The sequence below is a fragment of the Poromitra crassiceps genome, assembly GCF_964638095.1.
Source record: "Poromitra crassiceps genome assembly, chromosome: 5".
Lineage (NCBI taxonomy): Eukaryota > Metazoa > Chordata > Actinopteri > Beryciformes > Melamphaidae > Poromitra > Poromitra crassiceps.
This window is the reverse complement of record NC_139642.1, coordinates 15,984,753-15,999,047: the sequence shown is the minus strand read 5'-3', so window position 1 is coordinate 15,999,047 and position 14,295 is coordinate 15,984,753. Positions and strand designations below refer to the sequence as shown.

Sequence of the window (14,295 nt, the reverse complement as noted above, 5' to 3'; positions counted from 1 at the left end):
TTCTGCTCCAGCAGAGGCAGCAGCTCCCTCCAGCTGGTGACACAATGGTTTGTTTGCTTATTAATGCAATCTGTGCAATCAGTCAATCTCAATGCCATTTCAATCTTTCTCGTGCACGCACGCACTTATTTTTATATGATATTTTTATATCGTAAAACATAGTTAGGCTATATACCCGCCTATTTCTGGACTTTTTAACCATAATAACCTCTGAAAAGCGCAATAACAACACAAGAAAGACTACTATTAAAAATCAAATAAAACATTTATTTCACAGCAGCAGATTAAGGCATTAATAGAGCTGAGCTTTGCATAACGTGAAATGCGGGACCTGTCTGGAGCACTCTGAACATATATGTCTATATGAAAAGTCATAGAATAAACAATAGCTGCAAAAATCAACAAAAAATCAACAAAATAATAGCCAGTCAGTCTCAGGTTAATTAAATTAAAGAAATAAAGTGATCAGATGCGTTGTCTCCATCTTTCTGCTCATGGCATGCTGTGTGCTTGGGTGCAGCTGATTTCTCTCTCTCTCTGTGTGTGTGTGTGTGTGTGTGTGTGTGTGTGTGTGTGTGTGTGTGTGTGTGTGTGTGTGTGTGTGTGTGTGTGTTTGCTGTTATGTTATGCTATGTTCCTATTGTAGCATTGTCAGGAACGAGGCGAGAGTCAGGATCTAGTCACCGCACTTTATTCTGTTAACACAAAGTTTCCAGGGCTACTGTCAGCCGTAGCCCACGCCAAAACAACCCCACAACACACACCAAAACCACGCTAGCTCCCTCCTAGCTCTCCGCTCTCCCCAAACACAGCCGTCTCCCTCAGGCTCCACACACCAACTCTCCGAGCTGTCCCCCGCTCTCACAGCTCCCCTCCCCCCAGCCAATCACAGGTGAACCCCCCTCTCACCCCACCCACTGGCCACATGTCGCCTTCACAGACTCTCCGCAAATCCCCACAGACACGTCAAACCCACAGTTAACCCCCATGCACAGAACAGTACAACACACCACAGTAGCACACAAACCCAACCCGTTACACTTCCCCCTCACCTCAAAGCTTCTGGCCCACCAGAAGCACACTAGTCCCTCTCCCCCCCCAGTGGGGTCACTCCTCCGCCGGGTGACTCTCCTCAACCCCCCCCTGTGTCCCACAGTCATCACACGCACTGCAGTAGTTCCGCACATCCCCCTCGTACTGGTTCCAATAGAACCGTGCCCGAACACCGCGGACCGCCTCCTCAGTCCCCTGATGACCGGGTCCCGGGCCCCTGTGTGCCCACCGTAATACCAACTCCTGCAGGTAGCTGGGTACCACCGCCCGGAACCCTCTCTTCCCCTGTTCCCCCCTCCCCAACACTCCGTCTTCATCCAGATGCAGGTCGGTAAACATCTCCCACAGTTCCTTTGTGACACCGGAACACCTGTGAATCTCCTCCACAGGGGGCCGGCGTCCGGCCACCACCCACGTATACGCGGGACCGATATCCGCGTCCTCCGCCTGCCTGTATTGCCACTCATCCGCGTCGACATCCATGATGGTCATGTTGTCGTCCTCCAGGTCCACATCTGAACAGAACTCCTCTTCATCTGAACAGTACTCCTCTTCCTCCGCCTCTCGCACTCGCCCGTCCTCCCGTCCCCCTCCCCCAGGGGGCGGCGTGCCCAGGACAGCAGGGAGAACACAAACGGCCGCGACCACCACATCGGCTTCCCGTACAGCAACCGTGGGGGGCGTAGCGCAGCTCGGCTGTGCCGGTCCCTCCGGCGTTAGTAGCGACACCTGCTCACCTGGAAATATGAGCCTCGCTCTCCCGATCCTCACAACGTTCTCTTCCCCCCGGCTTTCCACACTCTCCCCAACCCGTGTCTCTTCCCTGACCTCCACTGTCTCAGTGCAGTCTCTGGCCAAATGTCCAGGCCTCTTACACGACCAGCAGAGTCTCACCTGCCAGCCGCCTGCACGTCTCTCCTCTTCCGCCGTCTTCTGCTCCCCGGCAGCCTCCTGACACCCCCTGGCGAGATGCCCGAAGGCTCCGCACGACCAGCAGACACCTGGCCGTCCCCAGTATCGTTGCTCCGCGTACCCCGTCTGTCCCCCGGAACCGCTGCGGCACCACCTCGCCACGTGGCCCGGTTCTCCACAGGTCCAACACACTCTTTGCTTCTCTCCGCGCTGCGCGACTTCCCGTAGTAGCTCCATAAGCCCCTCTGCCCAGGCAGGCGTCGCCTCCAACAGCCGTCTGATCTCCTGCATCAAGCGGGCCTCCACGCCGGCAAGTACCGCGCTGAGCTCCTGCTTCAGGCGGCCCTCCATGCTAGCAAGCACCGAGCCAAACTCCGGGGTCGGCAGCTCCTTTTCCCCCCCGTCCACCGACAGGCGTTCCTCGCGCACCATTCCACGTGGTCCTTGTAGCAGCTAGCACACAAACAGCTAACAGCTAACGCCAGGTCGCGCTCGAGTCTTCCAGTCTTAGTTTTTCTTCTGACACCACTGTAGCATTGTCAGGAACGAGGCGAGAGTCAGGATCTAGTCACCGCACTTTATTCTGTTAACACACAGTTTCCAGGGCTACTGTCAGCCGTAGCCCACGCCAAAACAACCCCACAACACACACCAAAACCACGCTAGCTCCCTCCTAGCTCTCCGCTCTCCCCAAACACAGCCGTCTCCCTCAGGCTCCACACACCAACTCTCCGAGCTGTCCCCCGCTCTCACAGCTCCCCTCCCCCCAGCCAATCACAGGTGAACCCCCCTCTCACCCCACCCACTGGCCACATGTCGCCTTCACAGACTCTCCGCAAATCCCCACAGACACGTCAAACCCACAGTTAACCCCCATGCACAGAACAGTACAACACACCACAGTAGCACACAAACCCAACCCGTTACACTATTATGCCCTAGTGCCATATAGGCCTAAATGTTTTGACTGACATATTTTGTACAGCACTCTGTGCACTCGTGCTGGGAGGGGTGCTTTAGAAATAAACTTTTACTTACTTACTTTACTTTAATCACGTCATGATCACTACAACATGCAGTGAGGTTCAAATTTAATAAATAGCTACATCTCTGACACCTTGTGACAACCAAAGCACAGCAAATAGCGCTTCCCTGCCAATTCTGAAACAACAGAGCTATGTTTATAGGGGGTAGCCTACATCAACTTAAACTGATCAAATTTGATGAAGACTGCAGAAGCAGCAGCCGAAACATGTCAGGTACAAACATTGCCTAACTGGCCTTTATAGATGAACTATTCTAAAAAAAAAAAAATAATAATTAAGTGAGGGGGCAGAAAATTGAACTGAGGGTGCAAAGCCCCTGGCGCCCCCTCGTGGCGCCGGGCCCGACGCACACACGCACACGCACACACACACACACACACACACACACACACACACACACACACACACGCATGCACCCACACACACGTATGCACGCAGACACACACACACGCATGCACACACACACAGATATGCACGCACACACACACACACACACACACGCACGCACACACACACGCTGATGCATGCACGCACACACGCACACACACACACACGCATGCACGCACACACACACACGCACGCAAACACACACGCACGCACACACACACACACACGCACGCTCGCTTAGGGTTAGGGTCTCCAGGGTTAGGGTTAGGGTCTCCAGGAGAGAGAACACTACCTCTCCACTTCCTGTGGCAGAATGAGCTCGTCTATGTCGTGCATGGCCAGGTATTTGGTCTGGTACATGTATCTGTACAGACAGTCGTTGAGAGCAGGGATCTGGCCGTAGTAGTGGAGGTCACCAGGACTGTATTGAGGCATCCAGCCCGGAGACACATTCACAAGCTTGGACAGGTTGGACCAGGGAATCACCTCCATAAAACCTGGGAGGGAGACAGTCAAATCATTAGATTGGTATATTTTTTCAAGCAACGGAGGAGTTTTAGTTCACGGAGTTTTAAATAAGGTATTTTTATTCATAAAATGAGAATGCTTTGAGGCAATGAGGTTCTGAGAGATGGACCCAGAGTCAGGCAGAGGCTTTCAACCACATTTCTAATCATCACATCTGCAATTTAGCAGTGATCCGACTGCAGCAGTGAGGTTTGAACTGAGGTAAGATAACCAAGAGAAAGTCTTCTGTGACTTAGATCTGTTTAAACTGAGGGCCAAAGTAGATTTAGGAAAAAGAGAGGATTTCATATAAACCGGTAAAAACACTTAGCAAGGCAACTTTATTTGCATATCACATTTTGGACACAGAGGCAATTCAAAGTGCTTTACATCAAATGGATCAAAGGAAGAGAGCAGAGTGTTACAAGGTCAAATATAACATCCAAAAGGTCACAGTGCAATTTATTAACATATTTTTACTTTGGGAGTGAAACTATATGAAGCATAACAATTGGCGCTATTGTGAATGGACTCTGTAAGTGTGTTTTATACCGATTTACTTATTCAATTCCCTCTTTTTCCTAAATCTACTTTGGACAAATCTAAGTCACATAATATTTTCTCTTGGCTATCTTACCTCAGTTCAAACCTCACTCGCTGCACTGCTATCAGAATTACAGAATGAATTCACTGCATATGAATTCACTCACAAAGTAAAAAAAAATATTCTAATGATTTTTGCACTGTGACCTTTGGAGCTTTTATTTGACCTTGTAACACTCTTTTCTTTTGATCCATTCCTCCATATGAATCTGCTATGCAAATTTGCCTTATGCCTACCCCACACTACAGGATAATTTGCAAGATTATGGCCAAGATTCCCCCCTCCCGATTTTCTCGGGGGTGCTCCCGATTTGAGGCGCGTCGGCCAGATAATCTTCCCAAATGATCCTGTAGTGTGTGGGGTTCAAAGATTCACAATCGGGAAGACTGCCTCTTCCCGATTGTGAATCGGGCATATCTAATATGTTAGATATTTACAACCCGACAGGCGATTGCATCTTGAGCAGAGAGCCAGCAGTAGCTGCGTTTCCATGACAGTTTTTCGCAAAATAATCTGGTCCGCGTCCGCCCGCAGCCCCGCACGGAAACAAAGAACGAGGAAATTGTCATCGAGGTGAAATACCCGTGCGTCTTTGAACGGGACGGAAAACGAATGCTATACTGCAAAGCATGTAGCCTACAACAAGCGCTTAGGTCTCATATGCTTCCCGCATCGGCGAGTGTCCGCACGGAAAAGTGAGTCAAATCAGCAGACAGACGGTTTTCGCCTGGCCGTAGTAGGCCTACACCCCGAATGGACGCGGCTGTCCGCGCAAATATTAGTTAAACAAATCCTTTCAGTGCAAATGCATTATAAAAACAAAAAATAAGATTTGTTTAGAAAACGAAATGACACAAATGTATTATTATTATTATTATTATTATCATTATTACTACTACTACACCCGGTGCGCACACTGAATAGGCATTTTAAAAGTTAACGTCGAGCCCTGCTTCCAAGGTGAATCTTCGGCATAATCTTCTAGTGTGTGGGGTTGCGTTTGAACAGACGCGATTGTGTGTGTGTCCCAAGATTGAAATGTTAAAAAATCGTCTCTCTCTGTCCTGTAGTGTGTGGGCTCTCAAGATTTTTATAATCTTCAAGGATTTGAAAATCCTGTAGTGTGGGGTAGGCATAAGCTGTTGTTTTGAGCTTCATTTTGCTGGTTACTATAGTCAAATGAAAGTAGGTCTGATTTAATGGGTTTCCTTTCAGGCATCAAGGCAACCAAATGTGGAAAATCGGAAGTGTAGTGTCGACTTTTCATATCCGCTGGAGGTACTCGGCAGTGCTGCAATCATCATGAAAGCCATGGTCGTAGTGAATGAATGAAAACTCTGGCCATACTCCACCTGTGTGTGTGTAGTAGTCCAGTAGCCGCTGTGTGTCTGGGCTGCAGCTGGTCTTATAGACGACCACTCTGCTCACGCCCAGTATCTTCAGCATCTCCATACTCTGGACCAGCTAATGAAAGGGTCAAAGTTCACGGTCAACGGGCATTTATCTCAGTCACTTAACCAGAAACTAATTAATAACCACTGATGGAGGGAAAAAGGAGGCTAGTATGAGAAGTGAGAGTCAGAGGCGTTTCTAGGGAGTGACCACTGGGTGGCACTGGCCACCCCTGAAATCTAATTGGACACCCCAGGTTGCCACCCTAAAAGCCTGAGGCTGACATTAACTGTCTCAGAGAGGCTGTCTGTCAGAGGCTCATCTCTAGAGCGAAGATACTGATATATTAAACTAGAAGATCGGCATCCGTTGCTACCACCCATGTCATGCAAGCTGGTTGGGAAGGTAGATATGGTAATGGTATAGGTATACATAATATGTGATGTAGTTGTATGTATATTCTACACATCTGTAATGGTATGTAGGTAATTCTGACTATGCAATATCATGAAAGGTACAGTATGTATGTATGTATGTACAGTATGTATGTATGTACGTATGTATGTATGTATGTAATATCTGAAGTTGTACCGTTTGTACAGAATGTATTTTTATACAGAATGTAAATTTTGTATGTGATATCTTGAAACTATGCAAGTTGTTTGACCCCAGGAAGAATAGCTGCAGCTGTGCTGTAGCTAATGGGGATCTTAAATAAAGACAAAAGACAAAGGGGGTGGAATAACGCTCCAAAGTTAGGTAAAATTTTGGCGTCTTACGCTGATACACTATGTTACTGCATGCTGCAGAGCTTACGTAGTATGCGGAGCGCAGCGATTCAATGTAATATTTGAGTCTGGGGAGAGACTAGTGCCACCCTTGCTTGAGTCTGTGCCCCACTTGGGCCGTGCACCCCAGTCCAAATGGTCTGGACACGCCACTGGTGAGTAGGGGGAAGGAGGTGAGGGTCCCAACAGAACTTGGGATCTTATACTCCTGGGTTGTGTACTGGCATCGTTTGTAGCTACTGAAGATGTTTGTCTGGCACAAAAACGTGTTGAACTTTGCAACAAAAAGGGGTTTATATCGTTACAAAAGAAGCACAACACTGTAGCAATGATAGAGATGCATGAAAAGTATGAGAGAATGGAAGAAATGTATAGACAACAGAAGAGTAAAGCCAGTGTGATGTGACTCTACCTGGAGCACGTTGTTGAAGTCGAACATGGTGGAGATGCACACAGTGAAGGTGTATGGGAAGTTAGTCCTCGCCTCCTGGTTCAGCACCTCCACAAACGCCTCGCGTTCACCTGACACACCAAAGAGGAGACCCACAAGTCAACAACTACTCCACTGAAGTTGAAACGGAAAGTATAAATTATGAATTTTGAAAAATGCTTTCTATAATTGTTTACTCATGTTTTTCTTTCGAGTTGTTCTTTAGCTGTGCTTTTCTTCGTCTTTCTTCTATTGTTTTCTTCATTGATTCAGTGATCTTATGCATCGTAATGCATGTTTCTTTGAGTGGTTTTCTATCCACTTCTTTTTGAGTGTACTGTTACACTGACTGTGTACTGGGAGGGGAACTGGGCGGAAGAGCATGATCCTCCCACACGCTACATCCTGCCGGTGAAACTCCTCGCTGTCAGGTGACAAGAAGCGACTGGCGACTGCACATGTATCAGAGGGGGCATGGTGCTAGTCTACAACTCTCCCCGGATGGGCAGAGGGGGTGGAGCAACGACCAGGACAGCAGAGGGAATTGAGAAAACGGGAGAAACGTCGGAAAAAACGAACAGAACATTTTTCAGGCCAACCTGTCACACACTGTGAAACCCTAGATTACCTTCAGAGGCAGCTGCAGAGGTCACAGCGACATGAGAGGGGCTCCGACAGCCAGAGGGGACAGGACACAAGATGGTCCCTGTCCCGTACGCAAAGTCAAAGTGGTCCCAGTGAACGCTGGCTTCAGCAGCAGAGATGTGGCGTTGCCCTTGGCAACGGAGGAGGCAGAGATAGGCCACCGTCTCGCTCCTCAACACCACGGCGATCACACGGACCTGGAGGACGAGACAGAAACACACAGTTTCTTTGGTTATACAGGTTTAGCAGATCAGCCATTATGGAGTTCTTGGGGCCAAGATGTTTCTCCTCTAGCCTGGTAAAGCAGCCGGTCACGTGAACTCACATTTCATTTCATTTCGTTCTGCGGGACCGTCTGACCTCAAGCCCTATAGGAGGGCTTTATCAGAAACTGCAAAGCGGACGAGCCAATCGGCGACTGCGCTCAGTGCCCTGTGATTGACAGTGCTAGTTGGCCAATCAGGGACGGACTGACGTAGTTGCTGATACAGGCCGACGCTGTAGCAAACACGGCGGCTTCCCTAGCAGTGACGTTAATGTTAGCATAAACAAAGCCGTAAGTGAAGTTATTGCAGAAATAGACTCAATAACAACAATTAAAGAAGAGCAAGAGTATGCAGTTGCGGAGTTTCTCGATGGAAAAAAACGTTTTCGCTTTTTTTTTTCCGACTGGATTTGGCAAAAATCATTTACAGCAGATTCAGCTAGCTATATAGCGCTACTTCGCTAGCTTGCTAATGTTGCTACATGCTCTGCACTGAACCGTGCACTGTGATGATGTCACTTGAATATATATATAAATAAATAAATAATTTATTTTTGTCTGTGCCCCACACATAAGTAATGACTGTATAAAATATCATCATATATCATAGTCATAACAGCTCCTCAAAAGTGAAGCTAAAACATCTCAACCGCCCCCTCCATGTTAGCGGATAGGACATGAGGAAAAATAAAGTCAAATACATTTTCCCCAAAGATGGTTTCTGTCGTTTTAGGTACTTCTTATCACGCTGATGTTTGTCCAATTGCTCATTTTTCGGATAAGACTGTTTTTAATTAATTATTTGACGTATAAAAAGGGCTGATTGACAGCTGTGACAGCCACTCTCAAACCTCCGTCAGACGGCGGCACAGTCTCTGGCTCCGCCCGACTGCTACTGCACAGACTCGGGTCCAAAATGAGGTCACACAAGCAAGATGGCAGCTCACTGAAAGCAGATATTTTGGCTTCACCTTTGCATAGCGGTAGGAAGCGGGGACGCATCGTCCATATATCATGCAGTCAATGAATGGTACACATACAGATTCTGGACATCATCAACGCACCTTACACTCAGTGAGTGTGGCCCCAGTGTGCCTTGCTCTCTAACCTCCCCTCTCTTCTTCACTGACCTCTCGTCTGTTTGTGCGGTGCTCCAGGTAAGCTGACACCAGCAGGGTGTGCGTCCCATTCACTGCCACTAGAGGCACCTTCTCTCCAGGTAGATCTGCATGGATGAAGAGCAATGTGTGAGCGGAGAAGAGAGCAGAGGAGAAAAATAAGCCCATTAAGATATTGTAACGTATCGGGTAATTACGTGTATTGGGGTGTTTCCGTGCTTGGCTAGGAACTGATATGTGTGGGTGTGTTCCTAGGGGGAAGGGGATATATGTGACCAGCGGCCGGGGCGGAGGCCAGTCAGGCCAGGGTGGGCGAGCTGACCGGGTGGTTTAGAGCTAGCAGCGAAGCTAGCTGCTAGGAGCGTGTATTGTGAAGACAAGAATAAAAAGCCTGTACCAACTTCAAGTCTCCAGTTCCTTGGACGAATACCCACTTCGTTACAATATGTTTGTGGTATAAATAATCCAATAAAAAGTATGAATGTGTTATATGTATATAACTATATGGCAAAATAAGTCATACTGTAAACTAAAAACTCCAGTGGTTTTAAATGAGTTGATAACTGGGCTGGGATAATAATTTTCATGACAAAAATCGGACAAACGGCGTGGAAGTTATGGCCTTTAACGTAAAACCTTTAATTATAGCGCCACCTTCAGGCCGATTCGAAAAATATTTCTTGAGCAGAAACTAGCACCCAATATCTGTCATTGTGTCAAATTTCAGGTCTGTGCCATTTACCAACTCACAGGAATTTACGTCGAGGCAGATGAACAACGAGAACGAGAATGACAAGAATAATAAACCGGCACAAAAACAATAAAATATAGCCACAAGCGACAATACCAGGGGTTCAAGCCTGTCATATCTGTCTGACGTGTATACAGTTTTACGAAAGAATAAAAAATAAGAAGAATAAGTAGCAAATACAATAGGGTTTCCAGCCCCTTCGTGGCTTGAACCCCTAATAATAAACAGCAAATACAATAGGATTCCCAGCCTGTTTGGGGCTTGAACCCCTAATGATAATTATTATTATTATACCTGCTGCGCAGCAATGGGTCGTGGCCGGGCACTGACAGAGATGCTCACGTCATTTTTTGCAAGTCCAAGTCAAGTCTCAAGTCTTTTAGCTAGAGTCCACGTCAAGTCTCAAGTCTTTAGTCACAAGTCCAAGTCAAGTCTCAAGTCTCTTATGGATGAGCGTTCTATTATGTGCTCCATGCAATCCCTTCCGAGTCCGCTTAGAACACTGCCGTTCGTGAGCATCTGCATCGTTAGACTGTCCTACACAAAGAAATTCAGACAGATTTTCGATTTTTGCCCACAGGGCATCAAAATGTTTTACTGTAAATGGTACTGTAAACAGCTACTGCAAATTCTTGCTAAATATGCAAATAAGCAATTCACGGGGGGGGGGGGGGCTTGTTTGACAGGAAATAAAAAATGTCTGAGAGGAAAGAAGAGAAAAGAAATTAAAAAAACTTGTTTGACAGGAAAGGAAACAACCACACACAAAACGCACGCACGCACACCCTGTGCCTACTCTGCTCGGCATCACTCATTCTCATTCAGGTGGCCTCCGTCCGGATCAAACTAGACCATGGTTCGGTTCTTTTGTTGCGTGAAAATATTTCTTTGATGGTTCGGATTTTCAGACCAATTACAGGAGGTTCCAGCAGGCTATCAGAGGAAAAAAGTATCTACGGTAGTACAAGGAGGAGAGCTTTTCATTGAAATGTGGTCTACTGTGCATTTGGTTGGAAAGAAAAATCAGACGATGCTATAAAGTCAACTGGGCAGGGAATCATATAAATGATAACACTTTCAAGGTATTTTCAGAGAATATGAGTACTTCAACACCTGGGTGTGATTTCTTTTATTGAGGAAAGTGAGCCTACACTGCACAAGCATGTGAAACATCAAATTGCCTCCTGGTCTCTGCAGCATAGACTGTAGGCAACTAAGGGGAAAAAAGATTGAGACCTGGATAAATAAAAATGCTATTGGAATTGCAAAAATTGCACTGAAAATGATCCAAATTGCCCCGAAAACATTTACATTTTCTACCCTGTTATTGTGATGTTTCCTATGACTTGTTGTCATAACGATATCGGCCAAAATGTTTAGTTTCTGTGGTTTGAGCCTCTGCTCCATGCCTGATAGAGATAATAATGTTGTTCTTCATGGCTGTCACTGACGCTTGCTCTGTCACATTCCAGAAGCAGTGCACCTTATGGTGTAACAAAGTTCAGTTCTGTCGTATGGCGGTGTATACTGTAAGTATCAATTTTCACTCACAGCAGCCAGCATGGCAGCCGAAAGGCTTTTGCGTGGGAGTAAAAGCTGAAGATTGCTGCCAGGTTTCTGTGTTATTTGTTTAATCTGCCAATGACCTGTCATGGCCCAGGTGACAATTAAAGATCTTTGTCACTTTTGATTTGGGCTCACGTGAGAACATACGTGAGAACAGACCAAAGGACTTCTTCCCTTCCTCATGATTCAATGCAACAATGCCAAGCGCTTGGCAGAACATAAATAAAAAGGGAACTGTGAGTATGCCATGGTTCAACATTTTATAGATCTTCACAATAGTTACTCTGTTGTCTTTACAGCTGTTGGTATATTGACCATATTCCTCTTTCTTCTAGAAGAGGTGACAGACAGAGGTTACTTAACCAATGTGAGAGCCGCTGGATCCATAGACTCCAAGCTATGGCCTCTGTTGGTCTAAGGCCATGTTCAGACTAGGAGGCCAAATCTGATTTGTGTCACTTGTCCCAAACCACATTATGGAGGTCTGGACACACAGATCCGACTTGAACACTTGCCCAAATCAGATTTGTGGCAGTGCGGACACACTCCCAAATCAGATTTGGGAAACCAATCAAGATAATGATGATTAATGACTTTAGCAGCAAATCGGATTTGCCTGTAATGTGAACATGGCCTAAATGATTCTACTGACATGGTCTCTTTTCTAGGATATTTTTCTTTGATTCTTGTATTGTGTTGCTGTGGATATGATGTGTCTGCTCTGCTTTCTAGGATACTGCCCTCTGGTGCTGCTGTATATGTCCTGTATAATGTGTGTGAAGACACTCAGTTACTTGTACCCTTCACACCTGTTGCAGATTATCATCTTTCCATTTTCTATATGAATGTCTTGATGTCTGCATGGTTTCACATCTCACTGTGCCCTGACGAAGGCCCATGTCGGGCTGAAACATGTTGGCTATTTTTTTATTGTTCTACTATGAACTAAGCTTCAATTAAAGCTTTTTGAACCTTTTGGAAGAGTACCTTGGCTGCCTGCTTTTTGCAGATCTTCTCCCCTTATACCAAAGAGCACCTTCCTTTCATCTACTTTTTAACTTTCAACAACGCCGCTGCCCTCCTGCTTTGTTTCATTGAAAATAATGGCTGCATTTAAAAATAACATACAACAGAGTGCTTTGGAAAGATTTGCATCTTAAAAGTGCTTTAATTTAAAAAAAGAATCCCCTTTCCTTCCCTTTGTTAACTCCATTTCACATTTTAACACCTTCTCTCTTGAGAGAAGTGAGCTCTCTATCTATCTATCTATCTATCTATCTATCTATCTATCTATCTATCTATCTATCTATCTATCTATCTATCTATCTATCCATCTATCTATCTATCTATCTATCTATCTATCTATGTATAACTCTATCTATCTATCTATCTATCTATCTATCTATCTATCTATCTATGTATCAATCAATCAATCAATCAATCAATCAATCTATCTATCTATCTATCTATCTATGTATCAATCTATCTATCTATCTATCAATCTATCTATCTATCTATCTATCTATCTATCTATCTATCTATCTATCTATCTATCTATCTATCTATCTGTCTGTCTGTCTATCGATCGTTCGCAATGCAAACGTCGCATGCCCTTGGGCAGTGAATGTGTGAGTGTGCCCTCAGTCTGGATTTGAGTGTTTGCTCGTGTGGCGCTTTCATAGACAGGTCAGGATCGCATCGCACTTCACATGATGATAGTGTCAAGTACAATGTCATGGTGACCTCATCATGGTGACCTCTTCGGGGCTTGAACCCCTAACCAGCACAAAAACACAATAGAGCTTCAGCCCCTTCAGGGCTTAAACCCCTAATTACAATAAGACAATAGGAAAATAAAGGCAAGGTGAAACCAAAAACTCCTACCTGCACATGTCACTATCCTGTTCACCAACATAGCTCACCTTGTGGTCCTGTGCCACTTCCTGTTGGCACTGGGCCACTTCCTGTTGGCAGTGTGCGTTGGACTGGGACCTGAGCCAGGCTTCTGGCCTGGTAGTGCTGGCTCCAGAACTTTAGTGTTCTGGCAGGCCTGCGGGTACACAAGAAAACGTTGGGATTGTATTCATCTCTCTTCTATTCTGGGTTATTCTGCTTATGGTTAGGTTCTGCTTAGGTTCCTAAGCGGAGCCACCGGCGAGGCGACCACACTACGCCAATGGGCTCCGGGCAGTCTTCCTCATACAGGAGTTTTGCGGTTTACTGTGGCAACTCCACACACAGAAAGTACCTGGGACGGACCCGGGGCTTGAACCCACGACCTTCTTTGCTGTGAGGCGACAGTGCTAACCACTGAGCCATCTGTGCCATTCTATTCTCGATGCAGGTTTAAGTGCACTTCCGCCTTGGCTTACATTTTGACAGAGCTACCCCCTTGTATCTAACACATTTATGTGTGATGAATGGTTTACACTTTAGATTAGGGGATGCAGAAAGCCTTAAATGCTTTACACATCATTTATAACAGGTGAGGAACATCTTCAATAATGAGCCTGGTCTTCCAGCAGGGCCCTAATGGTTCCAAAGTCCCAGCTTGTCACTAAGGCCCTACTAAGGGTTCCAAAGTGTGGGTTTTGTCACTAAGGGACCCTCAGCTGTGGAACTCCAGCTTAGAGATCTCAGGCAGGCAAACTCAGGATCCTCTTTTAAATGCCATCTTAAGGCTCACTTTTTCCATACAGCTTTTTCTTAACTAATGCTATTTGTTGTAAGTTTTACATTATTTTATCTTGTTTCTCTCTTTTTTATCTTAGTTACTTTTATTATCTGTTTTGACTGTAAATCACTTAAAATGTGCTATAATACATAAAGGT

At 46.0% G+C, this 14,295-nt stretch overlaps 1 protein-coding gene across 1 annotated transcript in view; it reads right to left on the bottom strand.

The window, feature by feature from the left end:
* LOC310776990 (uncharacterized protein) overlaps positions 1 to 14,295 on the bottom strand; it is a 32,023-nt gene that overhangs the window by 2,456 nt on the left and 15,272 nt on the right. The window contains exons 2-8 of the mRNA XM_083637220.1: positions 13,387 to 13,514; positions 9,160 to 9,254; positions 7,748 to 7,961; positions 7,102 to 7,211; positions 5,862 to 5,973; positions 3,691 to 3,895; positions 1 to 33 (exon numbers count right to left, since the gene is read on the bottom strand). The exon at positions 1 to 33 is cut by the window's left edge and continues 288 nt beyond it. Coding sequence (XP_083493346.1) covers positions 1 to 33; positions 3,691 to 3,895; positions 5,862 to 5,973; positions 7,102 to 7,211; positions 7,748 to 7,961; positions 9,160 to 9,254; positions 13,387 to 13,514 — 897 coding nt within the window. The remainder of the gene's footprint in view (positions 34 to 3,690; positions 3,896 to 5,861; positions 5,974 to 7,101; positions 7,212 to 7,747; positions 7,962 to 9,159; positions 9,255 to 13,386; positions 13,515 to 14,295) is intronic.